Source organism: Musca autumnalis, unplaced genomic scaffold, assembly GCF_047663935.1.
Source record: "Musca autumnalis isolate F117 unplaced genomic scaffold, ASM4766393v1 scaffold_2, whole genome shotgun sequence".
Lineage (NCBI taxonomy): Eukaryota > Metazoa > Arthropoda > Insecta > Diptera > Muscidae > Musca > Musca autumnalis.
The window spans coordinates 176,940,639-176,961,503 of NW_027411755.1; the positions used below are offsets into that span (position 1 = coordinate 176,940,639).

General features: G+C 37.0%; 1 protein-coding gene and 3 long non-coding RNA genes across 6 annotated transcripts in view; 3 read left to right on the forward strand and 1 right to left on the reverse strand.

Annotated features, from left to right (window-relative positions):
- Positions 1-1,575: 1,575 nt before the first annotated feature.
- The window catches only part of mtsh (mitoshell), a 56,040-nt gene continuing 36,750 nt past the window's right edge, over positions 1,576-20,865 (reverse strand). For all 3 annotated transcript variants that reach the window (XM_073970069.1, XM_073970067.1, XM_073970068.1), the window contains exon 8: positions 1,576-2,321. In XM_073970069.1, coding sequence (XP_073826170.1) covers positions 2,238-2,321 — 84 coding nt within the window. In that variant the 3' untranslated portion in view covers positions 1,576-2,237. The remainder of the gene's footprint in view (positions 2,322-20,865) is intronic.
- Positions 3,007-4,447, forward strand: LOC141394912 (uncharacterized). The gene is made up of 2 exons (XR_012410514.1): positions 3,007-3,898; positions 3,967-4,447. It is a non-coding gene; the product is annotated as an uncharacterized lncRNA (long non-coding RNA).
- Positions 5,014-7,628, forward strand: LOC141394915 (uncharacterized). The gene is made up of 2 exons (XR_012410517.1): positions 5,014-5,728; positions 5,813-7,628. It is a non-coding gene; the product is annotated as an uncharacterized lncRNA (long non-coding RNA).
- On the forward strand, positions 15,406-16,083 carry LOC141394913 (uncharacterized). The gene is made up of 2 exons (XR_012410515.1): positions 15,406-15,538; positions 15,607-16,083. It is a non-coding gene; the product is annotated as an uncharacterized lncRNA (long non-coding RNA).

The window sequence follows — 20,865 nt, forward strand, 5'->3', positions numbered from 1 at the left end:
AGAGCAGGTCCTAAACTGAACATTTCCGAAATTTTGTGTGGGAGGTACCCGAAGAAGTTTACCGATTGTGTCCATATTGGAACCTCATCTAAGTCTGGTAGAAGTTTTACGATGTGCAAAGTATGGACCAAATCGGTTACTCCCTTCAAGAGTTATCGTGGGCACAAACATTCCGAATATTTTCGAACTTTTGTGGGTGAGGTACCGGAAGGAGTGGACCGATATAATCCATCTTCGAACTTGAACTAAGTTTGGACCAAATATTCCGAAAGCCAAATTTTTGACCGAATCGGAAGATCCGTTCGGGAGTTATCTTGCGCTCCAACCACTACACACGGTGTCATAGGGGTTTTTTTTGTAACTTTCAGGCTATTTTCTCAGGAAGTATGGACTTGCACCCGATGAAACTTATAGCGTCGTATAGGGGGCAGAGACTAAAAGTTGCTACAACAAAAATCAAAGCGATTTGAAAGCAGGTCCCAAACTGAACTTTTCCGAAATTTTGTGTGGGAGGTACCCGAAGGAGTGGACCGATTGAGTCGATGTGCAAAGTATGGACAAAATCGGTTACTTCCTTTAAGAGTTATCGTGGGCACAAAATTTCCGAACTTTTGTGGGGGAGGTACCGGAAAGAGTGGACCGATATAACCCATCTTCGAACTTAAACTAAGTTTGGACAAAATATTACGAAAGCCAAATTTTGAACCGAATCGGTTGATCCGTTCGAGAGTTATCGTGCGCTCCAGCCAGCCAGACAGGCAGACAGACGGACGAACATGGCTAAATCAACTCCAAATTGTCTGAAACACATTTCGTCCAAACATACTTGGGGTCTAAAACCATTATTTCGATGAGGCACATTTTGCCCGTATGAAAGTGTATATACCCTCATTAGCATAAATGCTGAGGGTATAATAATAAATAAAAAAAAATAAAATAAAAATTTTGTTCAGAATAACCCCCCAAGTATCTTTGACCCCAGCCAGACTTTTTAGCACCAGATTTCGTTCAATTCTCGATGAATTAATTTAACGAAACTTTCTTCTTCCTTTCCATTTGGATGGGTTGTAGATCCACGAATAACTTGGACCTCTCTACACCCAGTGGTCGTGTGTGGGATTCATTGGCTTTGGAGTTGCACAACATCTAGAATAAACGCTTTGGCATGATCTTCTCTTCCTACCAATGAGCTCAATAAGAGGACAATAAAATAAGCAGTTACTAAAAGTCGCAACTACTTATTTAAGTGGCCAAAAAATGACTACTTATTTTGCGCGAAATGTTCTAGTTAAAATAATGGGTTAGTAGGAGGTTTTGTAATGAGTATTTTTGCTGGGTTTATATTGAAATGATAATAATATGGCTACTTGAATCCATGCGAAACTGTAAAAGGGTCAATTTTGAACCAATATATCAAGTATTATTACGCCGAAGACTGTTGGTGTTATTTTGAACGAAAATTCCCCGTGAGTTTTTTTACTTTCTCCCTTAAGTTGGAACGGCGGAAAGACAAAACCCACGGGGAATTTTGGTTCAGAATAACACCCTATATTAAAATAAATTAGTACTCTCAAATTCAACAAAATTAAAATATATTTATAGAAAAATTAAAAGGAAGGAAGATTAGAAGGTTAACAATTAATTACATATTAATAATTTAATTTGTAAATTTCGAACGGAATATTCATACATATGACGCAAGTTTATAAACATACTATAATTAAACAAAATTAGTAATGAATTGAAATTTTTTCTTGGAATTCAAAACATACTTTTTAAACATTTTTGTAAATTTAGATGTTTCTGTTGTTATCTCTTAAGAACTAAATCTCATAACTTATAATTTAAGTACATACTACAATTAAAAAAAACTGATTTTATTACATACAACTTTAATGGATGTATACGAACGATCATTTAATCTTCAATTTACGTTCAAGAACAATTTATTACAAAATTTACTTTGTTTTAGATAAAAAGCATTGCAAATTTTTAAACACATTTATATTTATATTAAGAAAAAGGAATAAAACGTGAAATGTAAAAAAATGTTAATAGAGATGTGAAAAGAAATTTGTGTTAATTATAAATTTGAAACTGATATATGTATGTATAACTAAGAATATATTTAACAACGTATTTTTTAATTTTGATTTGATGCTTTTAATTCTTGTTTCATTTTATTTACATATTATGCTTCTTGATGTTGTGACGAAGTTATGGCCAAATGGATTGTCTCAAATTTCATGATCAGAAAGTAATTTTTTAAATTCCATCTCAAATACATTAATTGCATTTTCTAATTTTTGGTCATGGTTAGTCTAACAGAGTAAAAGAGAGAAAATGTTAGTTAGAAAGTTAATGTTTTGGAAAGAATAATATAAATCCAACACCACCACTACACGTTTTTTTCAAGATATAATTCAAAACATTTTAATTATAATTCGAGAACTGCCTTTGTAAATTGAAACAATTTTTAAGATGTAATTCGAAATATTATATTTTTTTTAATTTAATGTTTATTCATTTCAAAGCCAAGCCAAATCCCAAATATATTACAATTAATTTTAGTTGTAATTTGTAACATTTCATTTGGAATTCGATAATTCAATTTGTAAACATTCGAAACACTTCAATTGTAATTCGAGAATTCCATGTGTAACTCATTTGAAATTCGAATTATTTCATTTATTATTCGAATTATTCCATTTGAAATTCGTATTCTTTCATTTGAGGCGGTCAGCGCCAAAACGGCCTAACCCACATGCCCAAAAAAGTTAAACTGACTATAAAGATTTAACTGGAACCTTTTGTAATAAATACTAAAAACTCCATATTGCATTATTTTAAAAGGTACCATAACTTAGTGTTATTCAATGCAATATAGAGATTTTTTTAGTATGTAGTTATTTATTTTGTTATGTGTGCATTACCTCGGCGTTCGATTAGGCCAATTGACCGACTACGAGGACTCCTCAGGGCTAGGGAACTCAACCCGCCAACCGAACCCAGCACACTAACGTCGAAAGAGGGGGTACATTCTATTACTTTTACTTCGTCCTAAAACCATACAAAGGGAAACTTCACGCCGGGACCTTGCTGGAGTGAGCCCGCACTAGCCCACCCTACCTGGGTCCAGCATGTCCTTACCTTGCTTTCCTCTGGACCCCCACAAACCACACTTCTCCAATCACACTCTTACTTCACGCCAACATCCCCCAAATGACACAAAATTAGCAACACATTATTATTTAAAATTTAAATACTAACACATATTGATTTATTGGGCAAATAATTAAATCTATTAAACATTTAAAATTTCTAATAATTTCCTCTTAAAAGATCGCGTAAAAATAACAAACAAAAATATGAAATAGAATAATAGATAAGAATAATACCTGGATTTCTCTACTCAAATAAAAATGGCTTCAATCCTCTGTGGAAGAAAAGCATTAAACCTTTACCTTGTCTTTCCGCGCGCAAAAATCGCGCCTTTAGATCTTTACTCTACCACCTAAAAGAGCTCTCTTAACTGGGTATTTTGCCGCCAAAACCTATCGGCACGAAAAACAACTCGACAAGGACACGAAATAATCCTCTTGCAACACACTCAGCCTTTTGTTAAACTACTCCTGGTATTTTTCCCTTACAAATGCTTATTTACTTAAAACTACGCAAATTTAGTTATTTTCAAAAATGATTTCTTTTAGATTTTATATCTCAAAAGTGTTGATTATATGATTTTTATATTAACGGAAAAATTCTCTCTATTATCTTCCTTTCAGAACCGCAGATACTGTAGCTGGTCTCTGGTTGATTTCTCTTCAAGACGTTACCAAAATCACACACGAAATGATGCAGACAAAAATTGGATATACAAAAAAACAACAACACAACGGTAAGACACCTTTTACCTGGTATATGACGTTACCACAAATTGATTGGTTTAATTTTCTTTCTTTACAGCTCAAAGACGTTTTGAAAGGCGAACTCTTCTACGCCAAAATTATCATCAAATGCCACTGGACTCTTTACGTGATTGGCTTGTCTTAATTTGCAACAGCAGCGGTGGATAGGACACGATAAATGCACCTGGATACAAGTCACGACCGACCCAGTCCAGCCGAATAATGATGCACAGTGACGGACTTAACGCTTAGGTCTTCTCCAGGCACCCGTCTCACAACTAAAATGTTTCCACGCTCTTACTGGATTATTACCCGGCACCAATGAATTACTTCCTTCCACCCTGCCACCAGGAAAGAGGTTTGTTTCTGCCGTTGTGTTGAACAAAAAGCGCCAGCCTCCGCTGTCTTCTTGGACGACTGGTAAACCGCCGGAAAATCTCTGTTAAAACACACAAACATCACCACTTACACATTTATTTGTGACATCACCACTAATTCTACTCACAATATTTTAAAATAAAAGTAACGAACTAAACGTTTATATCTTTGATTCACTGCCGTCTGGGCGTAATATTCACTCGGGTAACGTCTGAACTAGGATTTTGGGTTTTCCTTTGTTCACCTCCTTATATAGCCCTCAATTTAGCAACTCCCGCCAGACGCTAATTTTCCATGAAACACCATTTTTCTTCATAATTTTTCAATTTTCTTTGCTGGCTGTTCTTCTTATCTGTCAATTTCCATCTATTCATTCGGAATTGACATCACTCTATTGTGAATACCCTACCAGCTGACAACAGGTTTGTCTGGTTACTTTCCCAGCAAGAATTGTCCGGCCAGAACTTTCTCAGAGAATTAGAAGTTTCTATTCTCTTTTGCTAGACAACTGTAAAAAGTAAATCGACTGACTTGTCTAAACAGAATAATCTGTCCGCCAATGAAGGAACCAAAGGAATCAAAAAAATGTTGTATATTATTACAATAAAAATTACCCAAATAAGGATTTTTCCCACTTTGTAACTTTGTTCTTCAAAAAGCAATACAATTAGGCTTTCTATTTCCACAATAAAATTGTTTTTTTTTTTTTTATTTTTAAAAACATAAATCAACGAAAAAATACAAACCGAGGTTTGGTTCTCCCATCAAGGAACATTTACTAGCAATCTAATGGCAACGTCGCCTTCCCCGCACTTCTGTATTATTCTATTTCCCAATTTTCCTCAAATTTCATGGTATTCATATGTTAAAGTAGAACCGTTTACATGTGCGTTCCTTTTTCTTATTTATAGCGCATTTACACCAACCTTACTCCCTAGATTCACGCTTACCAACACTACTGTCTACACTCCGAAAACTTCCTACTCCCAAAAAAACAACCCTGCATGTTGTCCTATTTCGGCGTAGCGATCCCTATCTTACCATATCCACATTTCTGAACACGCTAACAACTAGAACTTACATCACAATCAGCAATACGCAACTTCTACAAAACTATAAATATTTAAACTGTTCAACTTTTGTCGACATTTTCCGTCATTTTCCATTATAATTTGATGGAACTACTTAAGCGCTATGATAAGAGGACGGAAAACTGTGAAAATTTAACCATATTCTGGATGCATAAAAATATCCCCCCACCCCCTTTCAGCCGGCAAACATTAGGACGGCCCATTATTATTTTTGTTCGCTGCAAGTACGTGGCCTGCAACAAAACTTCAAATTCGACAAGGAAAACGAGACGAAGTTGATGTGCATGGCCATGGAAGTCCTTTGAACGTGGGGAACTCCCACTCCCTGATTGTCTCATGCCGGGCAATTTGGTATGTATTGGCGGAAAGTGGTATGGTAAACATGATATTCCTTTGTTTTGTTAACTATACTAACAACTCTTTCTCCCTAACTAGGTGGTGTTAGAAATGGTTACTAGCGATTAATGGTGGTTGCAGGGTGTAGAAATTTCTGATGTCCCGCGGTTGCCTCATGAATGTGTGTGTCGTGCAGTGGCGTATTGATTATGCCCCAATTACCTACCCCTTTATGCTTATGGAGTCGGAATGGAACCAATATGCATTTTGCCTGCACAGTATGTACGTAATCGTGGACTAGTAGCCGTGGTGTCAGTTTATAATGTGTGTGTTTTGTGCATTTGCATTTTCCTATGCTATTATTGACAACATAAACAAATGGGAACTGTGCCATAAAGGTTTTCTCCGCCTCTATGGACAATTAATTGCTATAATAAGGAACGTGTTATTATGTGATATTTTAATTTGCATTCATGGATTAATTGTCCATTCTAAATATTCCTTAATATCCAAGAAACGAGAAACATGATCTTATCTTTGTGGAAAAAGTGAGGCAGACTTCCGTATTGTCAATTGCTTTACAAATGACAAATAATATACAATGTAGGTAAAAAGCAAAAAGCATTGTTGTGTACGATGCATGAGTGTGCAACTGAAAGATTTTCCTAAGTTTACAAAACACAAAGCAACTAACGATATGGAAGTCAGCCCGACAAGCAAGACATATCCAATACTATATTAATTTATTGGTTCGAACGAACCAGTTTTCAATAAAGGAATTAAAAAAACATTGATTTAAAATTGGCTAGTTTCAAGGCATCTTTATATCAAGTAGATGCATATGAATTACAGCAACTACCACATTCCCAAAAAACACATTGTTGTTATTAAAAATAAACTGTCAAAGAAAATATTGAATCATAGTGTCGTTCTTAGAAATGTTCCGGAATAACAAAATTGATTTTAAATATCCTCAAAAAAAAAACAAGGCTGACTTCATAAATGCAGTATGATGCGTCAATTTACATCTTCACGACTTCATAAATGTCACGCGACATATCACAGTGAGGAGCAATTGCCGAATTTGTGCAGTGTTTCCAAGTGGACTTCACACCAATTGACATTTCTTTAGTACTGTTAAGCCAACTAACATTTGAAATGGCGGAATTGTGGTAATTATTCAATAAAATAAATTTATTTTCAAAAACGGAATTTAACAAAAAGTAAAGCAATGTGTGCATTAATGCATGACGTCCCATTTTTGACCATGTCAGTTTTGCCACAAATATTTGCTTCATCTTTTCAATGTAAATACTGCATTTATAAATTCAGCCCACATTTGCATCAAAGTATAAATGTAAAGCTTTCCGAAGTGTCGTATGTCGTAGCTGTATTGTCACTTCTACCTTTTATAACTATGCCTTGGCTAGAGTTATGTATTTTGATTGGTGGTGATGTTTCGAGCCTGATGTTATGATTGATCTGTTGTCTATGACAAATCATTGTTCCATTAAATAGTTTTACCCAGCGTCTACACATATCAGTGACAGTTCGAAAAATTCAATACCTACACAATATTTCAATACCCCCATTACAAGTTTTCGAATTGTCGACTCCACTGGCATTAGATTTTTTTATGCCAGCAAAATTTTAAACTGGCTGCCAGTGATATGTCGAAAATAAAAAAGAGTTGCCGAGACTGTTTTTTTATCCATGTAAATTTTGGTTTCTTTTAAGAATGCAAAAATTTAATGCATATTTTCAAAAGGTTATGAAATAAAAGTAATACATCTTGGTAGCTGCAAACAAATGTTTTCCCCTCGGGGCTTATACACTATTGAAAAGACGGCAATCCCCGATTCGTTCTGTTTATGATTGAAAACAATTTTTTTAAAACGAAATAAAAATAATAAAATATTTTGTGAATTGTGTTTTAAATCTGACATATAATGCAATGTTGTGTATTATATGAGGCTTAAAATAATTTTGAAATTGAACTTGCACTGGCATGTGTAAACACACAAGAAACTGTATGCTAGTCGAACATTTTCGACATTTTCGAGTATAATACTTGTTCTCCATTGCCACCGACTGAATGCCTGTGTAACTGCAGCGTAATGGTTAACAGTTAGGTTTAATAAATTAGTTAAAGAAGTTATCGAATTGCATTTGGTTATTGTTATCATGACGGGTTGGGACATGTCTTAATTTTGGTGTTAGATTTGCTCTGTTGTTCAGAACAAATCCAAGTCTAAAACTATTACCCAGAAAATTATGCACCCTTATGACACACTCGGCTCAATGAAATCATTTCAACATAAATGTATGTTACAAAGAAAGAAAGATTCAAACATATTTTAGGTGATAATTCATCCCATGGTGTAAAAATATGATTAATGAATTAAAACAACTGACCAATTCACCATACCAACATTGTTTTATAAAAATAATTTGTCAACGAAGATGATGAATAATAAGGGTGCGCTAAACATTTTCTCCGGACAACTTATTCACATTTCAAACCCTTCTACATAAGGCCTTAATAATAAAGCATTTAGGAATGACATCGGGTTTTTCCCACTACACAATTTAGGTGAAACAAAGCTTTTTATGAAACAATTCAGAATTATTATACTTATATGAGTATACTCAAGTTTCATTTAGTACGGTTACCCAGTAAGCACCCTGAGGCCTTACTCTTCTCTTGATACCAAAAGTTTTTGTAGCGAGATATGCACAAAAAGTAGCAAACTATGAAATCTTATTGGCGTAACTCAAGTAAAGGAGTTGTAGTGAAATAATTTTGTTGACTTGAAATGTTATTGCATTGCATCATGGGTGTTCTTGCCAACATGATTTGGCCTCAACTAATGTAAAAACGACATCTAATTATCAATTCGCACTTCTTTAATATGCCTTGGGGTGGTATGGTTATTTTATCGCCTACTCGATATACAACATACATAAATCGTTTCAAAGAAAATTGTAGCGGCGTAAGTAACCCTTTACCAAAGGAAATCTTCAGAATATTGATGTGCATAGAGTAGGGGTGCTGTTCATTATGAATATTTCAATTGGCCGGCAATATTAAGGCTATAATGGATGTACATTTTCCAAATTATTTCTCTATAGATATCTTGCTCAAACTAGACTCCATTCCAAATTCCCACAGAACTCTAGGCACCATACGTACAACTTTCATCTTTTAAGGTCTTTTGCGTGACATACCCCCATAGGCTTCCCATTTAAATCTTCAAGAGAGTACATATTATTTCCTATGGGTTTTACTATACGGCACTTGGTAAACTTACGAGCAAATTTGGCATTATAATTTTTCCCAAAGTCACTGAGGGGATAATTTCTTTTATATACCTCTTGCCCGGGAGAGAAAGTAATCATGCGTGCCCTTGCGTTATACCTTTTAGCGCTTTGTTCATATGCCTGGTGCATATTTTGCCTGATTTTGTTACGAATCAGTTCCATTCGATCGTTTCGCTCCACATGCCTAATATCGTGGTCCGTCATGGAAAGCAACTTTCTGGCTAACTTATAGTCAGCCCCATGGGTATACATGGTGTGACCAAATAAGGCGAAAAATGGAGTAACACCAGTTGCACTATGGATCGAAGTTCGCAAGGCGCACTCAATGTCTGTGAGGTAGAGGTCCCAGTCCCTGTGGTCATTCTCCAGATAGGCCCTTATGGCTGACAACACTGACTGGTTGACCCGTTCGGATGCATTCGACTGCGGGGCATATGGAGCAGTTTGGATATGATTTATCCCATACGTTTCAATCATATCTTTGAAGGTCTTTGATATGAATTGTGCCCCGTTGTCAGAATGTATCGTCTCGGGTACACCAAACTTTCGGAAAATATCCTCAACCATGAATTTTACTACATTTGATGCAGTGGCCTCTCGCATTGCTTTCAGGAAAGTAAATTTGCTGAAGTGGTCAACAACTATAAAAATGAACGCGTTGCCACTTTTCGAGCGCGGATACTTTCCCAAGAAGTCAATGTAGAGTTTCTGAAATGGAAGTAGAGTCACGACTTCATTTCCTATTAGGGGTTGTGTCCTCTCATTGGTGGGCTTAGTCTCTTTACACACGGTACAATTGGAGACATATTTTCGGACCTGTGTTGCCATCTGTGGCCAGTAATATTTTTCCCTTAGGCGGTATAGGGTTTTCGATATTCCCCCATGAGCTGACGTGGTCTTATCGTGGGCTTGCTCAATCAAAACATGGGTTAATGATTCCGGGACCCATAATTTCCACTGGAACTCTTGGGTATCCGGATCATAGGGCGTGTGACTCTTCTTAAACACCATGTTGTCCACTATTTTCAGGTCCGGAAGATTTTCTTCATTCTTCGCCACTGTATCTCGAAGCTCTTTATAGGCCTCGCTTTCGAACTCAGTTGTCTCAAATTCTAAGACCTGGTCCACATCTATTTCTTCCACCGTGGGCAAGCGGGACAGCATGTCGGCAACCACGTTGTCCTTCCCCTTGCGGTGCTCAATCTTGAAGTTAAATCCCTGGAGTTGCAATGACCACCGAGCTAAACGACCACTAAGATCCTTTAGGTTCATCAGCCATTGCAAACTCGCGTGATCCGTGATCACCGTAAACTCCATGAGCTCCACATAGGGGCGGAACCTTTGGATTGCCATCACCGCAGCCAGACACTCCTTCTCCGTCACGCTGTAATTTCTCTGACACTTGTTTAATTTCTTGGAGTAGAAAGCAATCGGGTGTTCATGTCCTTCGCTATTCAGCTGAAACAGAACAGCACCGATGCCATATTCCGATGCGTCGCATTGGATGAAGAAAGGTTTGGAGAAATCAGCGTGACGTAGAACTGGGGCGGAGGTCAAGGCCTTCTTCAGGTCTTCAAAAGCCTCTTTTGCCTTTTCCGAGATTTGAAACTTAGGCGATTTCTTGAGGGTATCGGTGAGGGGAGCCGAAAGAGACGCGAAGTCCTTAATGAATCTTCGGTACCACCCCACAGTACCAAGAAAACTCCGGACTTCTCTGGCATTTTTAGGGACTCTGATTTTCTTGATTGCTTCGACCTTGTCGGGGTCTGTCCGCAATACACCGCCACCAATGATAAATCCTAAATACTTTAACTGTTGGAAACAGAACTTCGATTTTGTCAACCCGATAGTTAAATTTGCTCGTTTAAGGCATTCGGCCACCTCGGTTAATAGACGAAGATGCTCGTCGAAGTCGCTTGAAATGATCAGCAAGTCGTCCAGGTACACAAAGACATTCTCCTTCAGTCGTTGGGGAATGACTTTGTCCATCAGTCGGCATAATCTCTGTGCAGCATTGCACAATCCAAACGGCATCACGCGGAATTGGTACAATGGACGACCTGGGACCGTAAAAGCGGTATACGACTTGCTATCTTCGTCCATCTCGATCTGCCAGAACGCGTATTTAAGATCCACGCTGCTTATATAATATGTTTCGTCTATTCGACTTAGTATTCCCTCGATGTTTTGGAGCGGGTACGCGTCCTTTACCGTGAGCTTATTTAACTTTCGGGCATCCAAACAGAAGCGGTTTTTCCCGGGCTTCCTCACTATCGTTGTCCGATTGCTCCACGGGCTCTCACTCTCTTCAATCACCTTAAGGGCTAACATATGGTCAACTTCCTGATACGTGATGTCTTGAACCGCTGGAGACATCGGGTAATGGCGGTCTTTGACCGGCACAGCACCCTCTACAAGTTTAATGGAATGTTTTTCCACGCTGGTGCAACCTAAGCCATGCTTTTCGAAGGTCATAAATTTATCCACAACTTCCTTCAGCCGTTTCTCTTCATCTGGGGATAACGTATGTGGGTTAAGTTTATACTCAGAACTCGAATCGGCCAAGTCGTTAATAACTTGTTCCACATTTATTTCAGCCACCCCAAGAACATCTGGGGCCAGTTGGAATAGTTTCCAAAAGTCTACACCCAGATAAAGTTCCTGTTCCAATTGGGGACATAAAAACAAAATTATTTCTTTTTCCTGGTTCTGATACTTTATCATTGTTTTTATTTTACCCACGATAAAGTATTGCGTACCCCCAGCGGTTGTGACCTTATTAGACATGGAGATCACTGGAATATCTAACTCCTCGACAAGTTCTCGACAATTTGCACCCAATATACTCACTGATGCACCGGTGTCTAGGAGGCCATATATGACTTTTCCTTGAATGAGGACTTCAGCAAAAACCCTCGGATCAGTGGTACATTTAGTTGCCTTCGAAATCGAATCTATCAAATGTCTTTTCTGTTGTCGCCATAACTTAGACTTTTCCCTTAATTTGGCAATTTTCTTGGGTACTACGTTTATCTCTGAGTTGAAGATTTTCTCTCTCACCCTTTCGTAATTTAATTGCCTTTGTTCGAGTGGAACTTGATGCCTCTGGGCTGCGGTAAAATTTTCAATATTTATTTTAACACTATCCTTAACTATATTATTTTTCTTGCTATTTCTAATTTGGACTATTTTGGGTTCTATTTTTGTTGGTTCACAGGGTTTGCTGCAGGGTGTGTTTTCCCTGTCTTCTCCACACCCCTTCTCAAGTTTCCCTGTTGACACACAGGACATTTTGGAGTGACGGTGTCTGCTTTGCCACACCTATAGCAGAAAAGTTTTCGAAATTCTGCCGGACAATCCATGAACACATGGCCACTTTCACGACAATTCCAACATACTATGGGAGTTCTTTGTTGGTTTGGCAGTCGTATAGCCGACACATTTTCTTCAACATCTGCCTCTGGTACCTCGGTAGGATCTTCATACACTTCCTCGTAGATCTCATTTACTTGCCTTATGGGCCTGTGTGGAACGGGCATTGGCCTATTTTCGCGCCTGGGGAAGTTACGCTCCGCTTCTATACATTCAATACGCAATTGCTCAACTGTCGAAATCGACATTTGATACACATGCCTTTTGATGTCTTCACGAATATTCCCTCTCAAGATCTTTACCATCTCATGATCATAAATCGGTTGTAACAATCTAGAGCGCAAGATCCCCATCTCAAGAAAATAGGCATTAACACTCTCATTATGCCGCTGTTTTCGTTCCAACAAATCCCTAAGTATATCGAACTTAGACTGAGGGGACTGATACTGGCTTAGGAGGGCTTCCTTTAACCCTTCCCAATCATTATATATTGAATTTTGTCTATGCAGCCAATACCATTCTCTCGCCGGACCTGAAACTAGGAAAGAGAAATCTCTCAAAACCTCAGCCCACGGAATATTATACTGGGCTCGCATTATCTCCAATCTTTTGATGAAATCGTTGACTCTCAGTTCCCTTGGGTCACCGCTGAAATTTAAACCTAACTTATCAACGCGTATTTTTAATGGTTCATAATTGACAGTTGGCATTGGGAAATTTAAATGGCTATATGGTGGTGTTTGATCGGCACTAGGAGTTTGTCTATATGGCTGTGTGTTTACACTTCGCATCAAATTATCGTTGTTAGCGGATATATCATTAACAACATTGTTGGAATTACTATTTGAAGTATTATTTTTGGACTGTTGCGCTGCCGTTGAGGCATGTACTACAGTGGAGAGTTCTTTCATTCCCTTTGCCAACGACTCGATCATTTTTTTAACATCAGATATTTCAGTTTCGACCATTTTCTTAACTTTATCTTCTAAAGACTTTTGGACAGAGGCGGCTTCATCTTGAACCAGTCCATGCAAATCGGATGTTATTGAACCTGTTGGTTCGTTATTACTTTGATTAACCCCTGTTGCGGATACCTGCCCAGTGTTCTGATCTCGCCTCATTATTGAATCAGCCAGATCGATAAATTGGAACGCATTCATATTATTATTTTCGGTCATTCTTCTTTGTTTTTGAAAACTAGGATAGTAAGTCGATCTATTTAAGTCAAAGGATTCGGGTCTACCTCTCTTATTCTTTTTACTACTGCGGGTATTGTAACTCATGACCTATGTGAACAATAGCCTATTTTGTTACCAGACGAATCTCCCAAAATAGTTCGTAATTTATTTAGAAAAGTATATTGCTCTGTTTTACTTGCACAGTTCAATATGTATAAACATTATTCTACACATTTACTAATGACAAATATTAACACAATTTTATTTTTAAATACGACGATTACAACATAAATTTGTGGGGGATATTGCCTTTTTCAGAAGCAGTGTGTGTGTGTGTGGTATTTTATAGTTATTTCAAAATAGTGCTCTCTAATGAGACGCATAGAAGTTTCCAAAACGTTTTGTTCTCACAAATTAACGATTTGTATATACTAACTCCAGTGACCATGACATGTTTATCATTTTATATTGATTAAAAGCTCATGGCATATTATTCAATACTCTGATTTTTGCAGACTCTAATCATCTGAAACCGCTATTGATTTTAACTGGAAATTTATATTTGCATATGTCAAAAATCGTTTTTAGACTATTTCTAAAATTACATTGAACAACAAAAAAAAACACAGGCATCTCAATACAAATTCGTTATATTCCAAGTCGGAAGTACGAGTTATTGATTTAACCCTACTTGAAAATGGAGAAAGTAATTATTTAAATTCCTTAGGTATAATATTGCACTTCGTAACCATCTTTCTAATTTCAGATGCAATCCTATACCACTGATATTCAAACACAAACTACTTTCTTTTGTATATTTCAAATCTACTAGCATTCTATGGCTATGTGCGTTGGTGTTATTGCACAGAATCACTTCCCTAATATCACTGTTTACAACGGCCATTTATAAAACGCCATTTTGTCTAGTGGTACTAGGTAAATTAAACTTTGTTTTCGTTTGGGCGCCATCTCTGTTATGTGTGCATTACCTCGGCGTTCGATTAGGCCAATTGACCGACTACGAGGACTCCTCAGGGCTAGGGAACTCAACCCGCCAACCGAACCCAGCACACTAACGTCGAAAGAGGGGGTACATTCTATTACTTTTACTTCGTCCTAAAACCATACAAAGGGAAACTTCACGCCGGGACCTTGCTGGAGTGAGCCCGCACTAGCCCACCCTACCTGGGTCCAGCATGTCCTTACCTTGCTTTCCTCTGGACCCCCACAAACCACACTTCTCCAATCACACTCTTACTTCACGCCAACATCCCCCAAATGACACAAAATTAGCAACACATTATTATTTAAAATTTAAATACTAACACATATTGATTTATTGGGCAAATAATTAAATCTATTAAACATTTAAAATTTCTAATAATTTCCTCTTAAAAGATCGCGTAAAAATAACAAACAAAAATATGAAATAGAATAATAGATAAGAATAATACCTGGATTTCTCTACTCAAATAAAAATGGCTTCAATCCTCTGTGGAAGAAAAGCATTAAACCTTTACCTTGTCTTTCCGCGCGCAAAAATCGCGCCTTTAGATCTTTACTCTACCACCTAAAAGAGCTCTCTTAACTGGGTATTTTGCCGCCAAAACCTATCGGCACGAAAAACAACTCGACAAGGACACGAAATAATCCTCTTGCAACACACTCAGCCTTTTGTTAAACTACTCCTGGTATTTTTCCCTTACAAATGCTTATTTACTTAAAACTACGCAAATTTAGTTATTTTCAAAAATGATTTCTTTTAGATTTTATATCTCAAAAGTGTTGATTATATGATTTTTATATTAACGGAAAAATTCTCTCTATTATCTTCCTTTCAGAACCGCAGATACTGTAGCTGGTCTCTGGTTGATTTCTCTTCAAGACGTTACCAAAATCACACACGAAATGATGCAGACAAAAATTGGATATACAAAAAAACAACAACACAACGGTAAGACACCTTTTACCTGGTATATGACGTTACCACAAATTGATTGGTTTAATTTTCTTTCTTTACAGCTCAAAGACGTTTTGAAAGGCGAACTCTTCTACGCCAAAATTATCATCAAATGCCACTGGACTCTTTACGTGATTGGCTTGTCTTAATTTGCAACAGCAGCGGTGGATAGGACACGATAAATGCACCTGGATACAAGTCACGACCGACCCAGTCCAGCCGAATAATGATGCACAGTGATGGACTTAACGCTTAGGTCTTCTCCAGGCACCCGTCTCACAACTAAAATGTTTCCACGCTCTTACTGGATTATTACCCGGCACCAATGAATTACTTCCTTCCACCCTGCCACCAGGAAAGAGGTTTGTTTCTGCCGTTGTGTTGAACAAAAAGCGCCAGCCTCCGCTGTCTTCTTGGACGACTGGTAAACCGCCGGAAAATCTCTGTTAAAACACACAAACATCACCACTTACACATTTATTTGTGACATCACCACTAATTCTACTCACAATATTTTAAAATAAAAGTAACGAACTAAACGTTTATATCTTTGATTCACTGCCGTCTGGGCGTAATATTCACTCGGGTAACGTCTGAACTAGGATTTTGGGTTTTCCTTTGTTCACCTCCTTATATAGCCCTCAATTTAGCAACTCCCGCCAGACGCTAATTTTCCATGAAACACCATTTTTCTTCATAATTTTTCAATTTTCTTTGCTGGCTGTTCTTCTTATCTGTCAATTTCCATCTATTCATTCGGAATTGACATCACTCTATTGTGAATACCCTACCAGCTGACAACAGGTTTGTCTGGTTACTTTCCCAGCAAGAATTGTCCGGCCAGAACTTTCTCAGAGAATTAGAAGTTTCTATTCTCTTTTGCTAGACAACTGTAAAAAGTAAATCGACTGACTTGTCTAAACAGAATAATCTGTCCGCCAATGAAGGAACCAAAGGAATCAAAAAAATGTTGTATATTATTACAATAAAAATTACCCAAATAAGGATTTTTCCCACTTTGTAACTTTGTTCTTCAAAAAGCAATACAATTAGGCTTTCTATTTCCACAATAAAATTGTTTTTTTTTTTTTTATTTTTAAAAACATAAATCAACGAAAAAATACAAACCGAGGTTTGGTTCTCCCATCAAGGAACATTTACTAGCAATCTAATGGCAACGTCGCCTTCCCCGCACTTCTGTATTATTCTATTTCCCAATTTTCCTCAAATTTCATGGTATTCATATGTTAAAGTAGAACCGTTTACATGTGCGTTCCTTTTTCTTATTTATAGCGCATTTACACCAACCTTACTCCCTAGATTCACGCTTACCAACACTACTGTCTACACTCCGAAAACTTCCTACTCCCAAAAAAACAACCCTGCATGTTGTCCTATTTCGGCGTAGCGATCCCTATCTTACCATATCCACATTTCTGAACACGCTAACAACTAGAACTTACATCACAATCAGCAATACGCAACTTCTACAAAACTATAAATATTTAAACTGTTCAACTTTTGTCGACATTTTCCGTCATTTTCCATTATAATTTGATGGAACTACTTAAGCGCTATGATAAGAGGACGGAAAACTGTGAAAATTTAACCATATTCTGGATGCATAAAAATATCCCCCCACCCCCTTTCAGCCGGCAAACATTAGGACGGCCCATTATTATTTTTGTTCGCTGCAAGTACGTGGCCTGCAACAATTTCAAATTATTTCACCTGAAATTCAAATTCAATAACAGGATACTAACAGCGCGATTGTCTCTGGCGTTTTTTACTTAATGGAGAACGTGAGAAAACTCATGATCGTGCTGAATATTTTTCACCACTGGTTTTGAAATTCTTCTAAAGGAAGAAACATTTTAAAGGTCTGCTATGGAAAGAAGACATTTTGAATGGCGTTTATGGAAAGAAGATCTTTTGAAGGTGTTCTATCCAAAGAGGATCTTTTGATGGTCTTCTATCGAAAGAAGACCTCGTGAATGTCTTTTGAAGGACTTCAATGGGAAAAAGACCTTGTGTATGTGTTTTACATAAAGACGACCTTTTTACATCCTTTGAGGTCTTCAATGGAAGGAAGACTTTTTGAAATCTTTCTATCCAAAGAAGACCATTCGAAGGCCTTCTATCGAAAGAAGACCTTTTGAATGTGATCTATGGAAATAAGACATAAAGATGGTATTCTATCGAATGAAGACCTTTAAGAGGTCTTCTATCAAATGAAGACCCTTTGAAGGTGTTCTATCGAAAGAAGACCTTGAAAAGAAGGCATTGGGAAAGTCTTCTGTGGGAGGAAGACGTTTTGAAGGTCTTCTATGGGAGTAAGACCTTGTTAAGGTCTTCTGTGGTAAGACTTCTTGAAGGTTGTCTATGGAAAGAAGACTTTTTGAAGGTCGTCTATGAGAAGAATACCTTTTGAACGTCTTCTTAAGAAGAAACCTTTTTGAAGGTATTGTACGAGAAGAAGATCTATAGAATAAATTCGATGGGAACAATGCCTTTTGAAGGTCTTCTATGGGAAGAATGGGAGGTAGACCTTTTTGATGGTCTTCTATGGGAGGAAGACCTTTAAAGTCTTCTATGGGAATAAGACCTTGTGAAGGTCTTCTATCGAAAGACGACCTTTAAGATGTCTTCTATCGAATAAAGACATGTTGAAGGTCTTCTATCGAATGAAGACGTTTTGAAGGTCTTCTATGCGAAGAAAATCTCTTGAAGGTCTTTCATGAGAGGCAGACCTGTTTGATAATAAAAAGTATACCCTCTACACTCCTGAATGTCTTTTATCCAAAGATGGCCTTATTTCGAAAGATGGTCTTTTGAGGTCTTCTATGGAAAGAATACTTTTTGAATGTCTGCTATCGAAAGAAGACCTTTTGATGGTCTCCTATGGGAAGAAGACTTCTTGATGATTTTCTATGAGAAGAAGACATATATTTCTTTAACAACCGAACATTAATTCAAAGCCATCGGGCCAAAAGCAGGGGCCTAATTATGTGATTCGATATCGAGTTGTTTCGACCTGAGTACTCAAAGTTGGGATGACAACATTCGTTATCGAGTAAAATTATCGGATAATTGAGCATAAATTTGCGAGTAATTTCTCGAGGCCAAATTACCTATCGTAAACAAATAAAATGAAAGATTTCCTTATTGTCTTTTTGTTTAAAATGTACAAATTGTTGTTTGTTGTCGTTTTATAGAAGAAAAACGATGTTAGTAAATAATTGGCAGCATTTTTTAGACAATATAACAAGAGAAATTGGGAAAAGTCCTTTGCAGTCGTTTTGAGAAATTGTGATAAATTTAGAATTAAAATGCATGCAATCATTAACCAAAAATTACTTTTGCAGTTGTTAAAAAATAAGTTGAAAAATAAGAATTTCTGCAAAACAGAAAAAATATTTAATATTAATAGCCTTTATTGTATAAGGGAAGTACATTTTAAACATTTCATTCCCTGTTGTTTACCAAAGGAAATATTCTCTCAGAGAGGCTAATGCAAAACATCCACCAAACTATCTCTCATTTATTTTGAGGGAGGATTATTAAGGTAGATGTATCAGCAATCCGTTACAAGATAAAGATTTTGCAAGAATTAATCATTTTCTTATTTTCATAGCACAACTCCATTCCGTAATTATTATTGAATGTATTGTTCAACAAATTCCACAAATATTTACATTTTTCATTCATAATTTTGTTTTTTTTTTTTTTGGTTCTTGCTTTCAAAAAACACCTATTTTTACATCAATGGTGAGCAAAATAGGAAAAGAGAAAATTTAAGGGAGAATTAATATTTAATTTTTCTTGTTGTTTCGTTACATATTTAGAAATTTTTAAGCACTATTATTACCTAAAATCGTGATACAAATGAATTATTAAAGAATTATTACAAAAAATACTTAAACGCCCAAGTGTAGTTGAATTAATTAAATTAAGAGTATTTTACAGAAACCACCAGTGGATGGCCGTGCACACCATTGTTTTACATCTACCTTCATAATATTCCCTATAGTACACATAGGTTTTCATAGTTCGATTACCGGTTACTCTCGAAACATTCGATCAACGATTTCGATCGAATCTCGTCATGCCGCTTTTTTATCGTGTCGAAATCTTTTTAACGAGCAAATACTCGATCGAATCGAATCACGTAATTAGGCCCCAGATGAATTAAATTATAACAATTCATTGTATGTTACTTACATTTAGGAGGTCTTCTTTGGAGAACACCACGTGCCGATAAACATACCATTCATCTGTCGGCACCAAGTCAAGATGATCCCGATGAATTGCAGCTGTGTAATTCATCCTGTCTTAATCATTCTGAAAGTTATTCCTTTATGAAGAATCTTGCCAAAAATTCCAAAGCAAATTTGAACAAGTAAGAACGGCGTTAAGTTCGGCCGTGCCGAACTTGTATACCCTCCACCACAAGTTGTATTGAAGTAAAATGGAATTATTAGTTTCCTTTCGTGTATGAAGAAGACTTAATACTAAATTTCAGAACTTTCTGTAAAACAATGTGAGGCACCATTCTATGGGGGCTATTTTAAAACGTCGATCTATACCGACAAATTTCTGACGGAAAGTTTTTAGGCTCAAAGAAGACTAAATACCAAATTTCCTATATTTCGGTAAGAGAATGTGGCTAAAACTTAAAAAATACCGAACATCAAGAAATACGCTTCTATGGGGATATAGGAAGACGTGGACCTATACTGATAATACTCTTCTGGAATATTTTATAACTCTTGGAAGACGAAATATTGAATTTCAGCCATTCCTTCAGTATTACGAACATCGGGAGGTACCGTTCAATGGGGGCTATATCGAAACGTGGACCTATACCGACGAATTTTAGTCAGAAATGGGGCAATATGAAAGCGTGGACCTGTACAGACATATTTCTGGCTAACAGTTTTATATCACATTGAAGACTAAATACCAAATTTCAGCCATTTTGGTGGAATATTGAAGACACAACCTTCAAAATACGAAAAATCGGGAGGTACCTTTCCATGGGGGCTATATGAAGGCGTGGACCTATACCGACAAATTTAAAGACGAAGTTTGACTACCCTCAACGAAGTCTAAATACCAAATTTCAGCCATTTCGGTGGAATATTGAAGCCACAACGTTCAAAACAACGAAAATCGGGAGGTACCGTTCTATGGGGGCTATATGAAGGCATGGACCGATACCGACAAAGTTCTGGGCGAAAGTTTTATACCACCAAAGAAGACTGCGTACCAAATGTCAGCCATTTTGGTAGGATACTGAAGCTAAAACCTTAAAAATACCG